Source organism: Triticum aestivum, chromosome 4B (genome assembly GCF_018294505.1).
Source record: "Triticum aestivum cultivar Chinese Spring chromosome 4B, IWGSC CS RefSeq v2.1, whole genome shotgun sequence".
In the NCBI taxonomy this organism is placed as follows: domain Eukaryota; kingdom Viridiplantae; phylum Streptophyta; class Magnoliopsida; order Poales; family Poaceae; genus Triticum; species Triticum aestivum.
The window spans coordinates 175318908-175326846 of NC_057804.1; the positions used below are offsets into that span (position 1 = coordinate 175318908).

The 7939-nt window shown below is 51.1% G+C and overlaps 1 protein-coding gene across 1 annotated transcript; it reads left to right on the top strand.

The window, feature by feature from the left end:
* Positions 1-2803: 2803 nt before the first annotated feature.
* LOC123091660 (probable rhamnogalacturonate lyase C) lies at positions 2804-7129 on the top strand. Its single transcript, XM_044513245.1, has 7 exons — positions 2804-3175; positions 3518-3639; positions 3766-3825; positions 4899-5015; positions 5101-5539; positions 5624-6393; positions 6533-7129. The coding sequence occupies exons 1-7, from the start codon at positions 3062-3064 to the stop codon at positions 6942-6944; spliced, it is 2034 nt and encodes a 677-aa protein (XP_044369180.1). The 5' UTR covers positions 2804-3061; the 3' UTR covers positions 6945-7129.
* Positions 7130-7939: the final 810 nt, after the last annotated feature.

Below are 7939 nucleotides of genomic sequence, written 5' to 3' on the forward strand. Positions count from 1 at the left end.
GCGGCAACGGCCTGGTCTGGCTCGGCCATATCTGCTGTCTGGTGGCCACGGACGGCGCGGGGCGACTGTCGGCGGGGCGCGGGCGCGTCTGCTGCTGCTCGCGTGGCTGCCGGTGGCCGGTGTGTGTGGCCCGGTGGGGCACCTCCTGTCGCCGTCTACGGGGCCGATCTTGACCATCCGGGCGTCCTCATCATCGGGCGGGTGTCCGGCTTGCTCTTCGCGATCTGTCTGGAGGCCGTGGTGGGGCGTTGCAGGGGGCAACGTGAGGAAGCTGGCTGGAGGGATGGGTGGTCTGCCCACCCGTCACCGGCACGGGGGTGTGCCGGTCGAGGTCTCTCTCCGCTCTGCCCCTTCCTCTTTCCCCTGGCCTGGTTGCCTCCGGCCCCATCTGTCGAGGCTTGTCGGCGCTAGCGGCTCTGACGCTGTTAGGGGTCTGCTGGTGGTGGAGATTCGCTACTCTGGGCGGCCATTGGGGGTGTCGGGTGGCAGGGCGGCGGCTCTGCGGTGGGAGCTGCGATGTTCACGGGCGGAGCTCGCAGCTCGGGTGCGGACTGGCGGCCCTGGTCGCGTGGGCGGCGGGGTGGCTCTGGCATGGCGATCCGTGGCAGTGGTGCGGCAGGTCTCTCGGCCAGGCGCACCCTGATCGGAGGTGGAGTGGTATGCCGGGGTGAAATCCCTGTCTGACCGTGGTCAGACCGACGGTGGTGGCGTCCGCGGGCGTCATCCCCTTCTTGTAGGCTCCGTCGCGGTCTCTCCTAATCCTCCGTGTTGCTCCCGATGAAAATCTTGATCCTTTGGATCGGGTGGTGGCGGCGCAATGGTGTCGTGTCCTTCCTGAAGGCACTACCTTGGGGCGCGCGGTTCGTCGGCGGTCAGCTACGTTTTTCACGGTGGCTTGTTCTCTGTGGAGGGCTCCGTCATCTTCGTAGTGATGCTTGTTGTACATTTGTTGTTTGCTTCGAGTTGGCTTAGCTGATCTTCGGCACCTCTGTATCTTGCTTTGGGTGCGTGCGTTTGGGGTGTCGTGTTGTATGGTTCGGATGTATGAGGTTCGGTGCTTTATATATAAAGCGGGGCGAAAGCCTTTTTCGGTAACCTCGTACCTAGATCATCTATGTGTCCTTGCTCCACAAATTCCATAAACCATGAGTATTGCCGCGAAATCCCTGCAACACTAGCAAATTTACATACTATGATAATACGCATTACAACCATATGTTGTTTGTATAACTAGGTATTTGACCGTCCTTTGCTACGGGTACAAATATTCTAGTACATTAGCTCATAATTTACCTGGCCGTATTATATGATTGTGTAAATAAATGTTACCAAATCTCGTGCGTGATTTTATTTTAGAATCACTTATTGACTTATCAAAGAAAATATAGTTTATTTGGTAAGTCAATAAAAGACGGGACAATTAAGGCGGTTTCCAAAGAATGATCATCAGAGAAAAAAAATATGAAATGTTGGACGAAGCACTTCGCGTGACAGAAAATGGGACACTATTTTTTAAAGGTATATAATTATAGATATAGGAATAAATGTAGATAATATAGATATAGAGATATAGAGATATAGAGATAAGAATGTGGCTGATGTGATTTTTTGTTGTGATGATCGTAGGGCGCTGCCTCCGCTCGATGGACGGCTAGCATCGCCACGAAAGTATGCAGCTTTGGACCTAGCCGCTGCCTCCCAAAAACCCTAGCTTTCTGCCTCTCACCGGCGCCGGTGCGGTCCATCCCGTCTCCGGTGGCCCTATGGCCATGGAGGCGGGATGGATCTCGGCCCTTGCCGGTGGGAGGGCTTCGTTTTTAGATCTTTTTTCGAGCTTTGTTAGGGTTTGTATTCTCAGGAAGGCGAGACGGTGGCGGCTCCCTGAAGATGGAATAAATGTCTCCCCGCCTAGCCCCCATTCCGGTGACGTGTCTTGCATCATCGGTGGGCGTGTGGAGTTGTGTCTCCGGCGGATCTGTCTTTGGTTGATTTGCTCGGATCTGTTTGTCGTTCGTCTTCGTTCGTGTGTTTTCAGGTTGGATTCTTTTGATCTACAATCTTCATCCGCGGCGGTTGCTGTTCTGGTGTGTTGGTTCTACGAGGCCTTAGCACGACGACTTCCCGACTGTCCGCTAAAACAAGGTTTTCCCGGCTCCGGCGATGGAGGGGCGATGACAGCGCACGCCTTCGGCTCGCTTCAGTGCTTGTAGTCGTCGCTAGGTGGTCTATGAATCTAGATGTAATTTTTATTATTTCTAGTGCTCGTTGTACTACCATGATTGAAGATGAATAGATTGAAAATTTTTCCCGCAAAAAAAAAAGCATCGCCACGAAAGTTGTCCACTCGTAATGTCCATGAAAAATGGAGGGCGTGTCTTATAAATAATTAAAAACCTTCCATTCAGAACTTCCCTCAATAAAAAGATAAACCTTCGATGCATTTTTAGATGGAATCAACAACTTGTTATCAGTGAAATGCCCACGTGCCAAACAATCTCTATTCAATCGATGGCTAGAATTTAATACTCGCCTTATCTCCGACTCTTGCAATAGGCAAGTTGGATATGCAGGATATATATCCATCAATTAATTATTAGAAGCTGGCAATCCATTCCGAAGAGATTCACTGCCCTTTTTTAGAGGCGAATTAGAAGAAAGGGATACCCGGCCCAGCTACGAACGTTCTTTGGCAAGCTACATATGTCTCGGTATATATAGCCCGCCGTGTTTCGGTGTTTGGGCGAGCATCTTTGCGTGGCCGCCGGCGCAACAAACTCGTACGTCCGTCGGCGTCGACTCCGGCGCGGCGCCTTTATAAAAAGCGGCAGATCGACCACCGCGCGCAGCGAGCCCGCGGCCAGCTAGCTTGCTTCGCCTTAAACAATTCTTCCGTAATAAACAGCAGGGCAGCAGCAGCAGCGGGAGCAGGAGCAGCTACTACCTCACGTACATATATAGAAGCCATGCAGCTGTGCGGCCACTAGCTTGTGTTGCTCCATCGATCGGATCCGGCCGGCATATCGACGACGTGCTGTGGGTATATAGCTAGGCGACGGCGCCGATGGCGGCGGCTCTGATCCTCCTGCTCGCCGCCGTGGTGGGCGTGGCCCCGACGGTGGCGCCGGGGCCGGTGGCACGCGGCGCTGGCGTTACGCTGCATGTAGAGCATCACCAGGTACGTACGTACGCGCTCTGGCAGCCAGTCCTTGACTGCTACTCTTCTTCTTGGTGCTGCATATAATCGCGTCGGTCGATCTCGGTGTCTCTTACGTACGTTTTCGCGTGCTGCTCCAATTGATTGATGGTTTGTTGTATTTCTGAATTAAGCACTAACCGGCGTACGTTATGTTATGTGTTTCCGCGTATCGCTGCGCGCGTTATAGAACTGTCGAGATAGCTAGCTTTCCGGGTCAAACAATTGTTAAGCCTTGGCATGGGCATTTTGGTTTGGTTTTGTTTGGTTTAATATATGTACGCGTACGTGCGTGCATGCATATGCATGGTGATGGCGGTGCAGGTTGTGGTGGACAACGGCGTGGTGCAGGTAACGGTCTCCAAGCCGCAGGGCCAGATCACCGGCGTACGCTACGCCGGCGAGCACAACCTCCTGCACTTCACCAACGACGAAAACTCTGGCGGGTAACTATCATGCGTGCAGAAGTTCAAAAAAAAAAAACTATCATGCGTGCATGTGTTCGGTTTTCATATACCCTGTACATGTTTCTGATCAACTGATCGTCATATATATTATTTGTACATATCCAGGTACTGGGACGTGGTTTGGAACTTTCCAGGGTCCGGTCATCCAAGAGGCATGATCGACATGTACGTACATTCTCACTGCAACTGACATGTATTATATGTCTCGACTGCATTATTCAATTCCAAAGATTAAATTCTGTTGCAACTTTGTGTTAATATTTATGCATGCTTTCCATGCAATTATTTGCGTTGATCCTTCCGTTAGTCTTAGTTTAACTAGCCAAATTCAGAGTAGCCACAATAAGCAATCCTACTTTACCATGGATTAATGTGAACATTTTTAGCTAGGAGCAGTACGAATTAACTGCAAATATGCAAGACAGGAGGTTAGTAATATCTTGCCTAACTGAAGTAGTAAATACACGCTGTACACTTCCTAGCCAAAGAGTTTTATTTTTCGAGCAAAGGCGTCAAGCGCGCGGCCTCCATTTTCATTGCCAAAGAGGAGTCTGAGAACACATACACGAACCGTATCATGGGATGTCACAAAACCGCTGTTACAAAAGACTAATTGACGAGCATAGAGCCAACGAATCACAGCCATATTTACCAGTTTTTTTTCAACTGCTTACTTTGTCCTGTGCCACACAGCTCAACAATTATTTAATGTGATCACTATAGTACACTCAAGAAAAGAAAACTAACCCACTACTATGTCAGCAGTACTTGTAACAGCTAGCTAGCTACTTGGGTTTGAAGCCACTTTACCTGATCCCATATTTACCGGTTTCTTCTTCAAGTGCTTACTTTGTCCTGCGCCATACAGCTCAACAAATATTTAAATGTGATCACCTAACCCGCTATATTTCACTCAAAGAAAAAACCCACTTTATCAGCCGTAGTACATATAACAGCGACTGGTATTTGGATTTGAAGCCACTTTACCTGACCGACCGTACCTGCATGCTAGCCAGTAATGAGCATGCCAAGAACAAATCTGAACGTTGCACCATGTTGAGTATTATTCAACAACAAGACTGAACTGTAAAGTGTTGCTCCTTCAGTACAATCTGGAAAAGGTAAAAAACAGTTATTGCTGAGTAAAAAGAGCATGCACGTACATCTATCAATTTACATGAAACAAGGAAAAATAGTTGCTCAACCAAATTTAGCCGTACGTCTTTGAATTCGCGCAGGCTGGACAGCACAGAGTTCAGGGTCGTATCGGCCAGCGAAGGGCAAGTGGAGCTCTCCTTCAGGAGCACCTACGACCCATCACGCCTCAACAGCGTCCGGCTCACCGTCGACAAGAGGTGCGCCGTCGAACCTCCATCTTCTCCCCTGACAGGCGCATGCATGCAGCCAACCAATTGATTAACAGGTGTTGTTGATGATCAGGCTGGTGATGCTGAGAGGCAGCTCCGGGTTCTACTGCTACGCCGTCTTGGAGCACGCCGGCAGCTGGCCGGCCCTCAACATCACGGAGGCCCGGCTCGCCTTCAAGCTCAACACGGCCAGGTTCACCTACATGGCGGTCTCGGACGAGATCCAGAGGTACATGCCGCGGGCGGCGGACCGGGACGCGCCCCGCGGCAAGCCCCTGGGGTACAAGGAGGCCGTGCTCCTCCTCAACCCCGCCGAGCCGCAGTTCAAGGGCGAGGTGGACGACAAGTACCAGTACTCGCTCGACAACAAGGACAACGCGGTTCATGGCTGGATCGCCGGCGCTCCCGGCCCGGCCGTGGGGTTCTGGGTCGTCACCCCCAGCAACGAGTTCAAGACCGGCGGCCCGCTCAAGCGCGAGCTCACCTCCCACGTCGGCCCCACCTCCCTCACCGTAAGCGCGGCCACACATTTTAAACTTCAATCTTTTCCCATGAATGAAACTCCTGCATCACACGGTCGTCGATCTGATTTGCAGATGTTTATGGGAACACATTACGTCGGGAACGACATCGTGGCCAAGATCAAGGAGGGCGAGCACTGGAAGAAGGTCATGGGCCCGGTGTTCATCTACCTCAACTCCAACCACGAGAGGGGGGACTTCCACGCGCTGTGGGAGGACGCCAAGGCGCAGGCCGAGGCCGAGGCCAGCAAATGGCCCTACACCTTCCCGGAGTCGCCTGACTTCCACAAGGCCAGCCAGAGGGGCTCGGTCACCGGCCGATTGCTGGTCAGGGACAGGTTCCTGAGCGGCAAGGACATGCCCGCCCGCCGTGCCTACGTCGGCCTCGCCGCGCCGGGGCAGCCTGGCTCCTGGGCGACAGAGAGCAAGGGCTACCAGTTCTGGGCGAGGGCGTCGGCGACCTGCGGCAGCTTCGCCATCGGCAACGTCCGGGCAGGGGTGTACAACCTCTACGCCTGGGTGCCCGGGACCCTCGGCGACTATATGCACACGGCTCCCGTGAGAGTGGATGCCGGCGGCGCCGTTGTCCTCGGCGATCTCGTGTTCGAGCCGCCGCGATTGGGGCCGACGCTGTGGGAGATCGGCGTGCCTGACCGGAGCGCCGCCGAGTTCTTCGTTCCTGAGCCCAACCTCAAGTACGTCAACAAGCTCTTCCTCAGCAAGGACAAGTACAGGCAGTACGGGCTCTGGGACAGGTACGCTGAGCTGTACCCCGCCGGCGACCCCGTCTTCACCGTCGGCGAGAGCCACTACTCCAAGGACTGGTTCTTCGCGCACGTCACGAGGTAGCAGACAGAAAACCAACTCTTAAATCTTAATGCTCTAGTCTCCGGCCACGCCGACGATCTCTGTTTCTAGCTAAGAGTAAGAGACACAGCACAGGTAATAAAAGGAAAAAAAAACTGACTTGCTTCTGGTGTGCAGGAAGACGAGCAACGGCGAAGACGCGCCGACGACGCGACGTATCCGGTTCGGCCTGTCGCGCGTCGTCGCCGACGGCACCTACACGCTGCGAGTGGCGCTCGCCGCGGCCCACATGTCGAGGCTGCAGCTGCGGGTGAACGGGGCGCCGGTGACGAGGAGGGGATCGTCGGCCGACGCTGGAGTGTTCGTGACGCCGGACTTCGGCGACGGCAACGCGATCGCGAGGCACGGCGATCACGGCACGTGGTGGAGCTTCGAGTTCGGGATCAAAGGGTACCTGCTCATGGAAGGGGAGAACACCATCAGCATCACGCAGGTCAGGGCCTTCAGCGAGTTCATGGGGGTCATGTACGACTACATCCGGCTGGAAGGGCCTCCCGGTTCTTGGCGAGATCCCACACAACTTCCGTGAATGAATTTAGAAGGTTGTGCCATATGTTTTTGCAATTTTGTACACAACTTGTAGAACGTAGGTAGTTCGGTGAGGAGTGCATTTTGACCCCCGAGCTCACCATCATGCGGCCGGGTAAACATTAAACTCGAAAGCACGTAAAAATGTAGAAAATCAGAAATATCTGGATATTTTGGCAACAAGCATGTTTGAGTGTTATATCTGTGTTCAATTTTTTGCGAAGAAATGGCATTTGTGGATTGTGGTGGCCTGAAAAAAAAAACAGCGCTCACTCAATAAGTTTTTTTCTTCATAAAAAGCGTCAAAAGCTCCCCCCCCCCTAACAAAAAAGGGTCGAAAGCAAATGCTAACCGACTAACATACCCACAGTCAAAATGTTCAAAGAAAAGAAAAGCTACTCACTCGGTTCCAAAATAATTGAAGCTCTACAATTTTTCTAAGTCAAACTTTTGAAAGTCTATAGAAAAATACACAAAGATTTGTGCTATCAATATATATATATATATATATATATATATATATATATATATAATATGAAAAATTCATTTCATAATGAATCTAATGAAGTAAATTTGGTTTTGTAGATGTTGACCAAGTTTTGTTATAGACTTGGTCAGTTCAGGTATTTTTTTTTATCGAGCACCATAGAACAATTATTCTACGGCATTTTCTATTAATTGGTATAAATATTTACAAGCTACAAGGGAACAAAAAAACAAGGAAAAGTTAACCAATTCCAGCTCTAGGAAACACTAGAGATGTGATTAGTAAACACTGGAAATATTGTAGTGGAATCTCAAAAAGACTTATATTTAGGAACGGAGGGAATAGTACATAACTAAGAGGTCATAAATGGCTGGTAATCCAGGTGCTGAGGGTCTATGCATTATTTTCCTTGACTCCATACTGAAGAAATTGCAGATCCTTTTTGAATCTGATTTCCAGTAGGTAGTGCTTGGTGTGATATGCCTGAATTTTTTATCATTTCGCCGCAT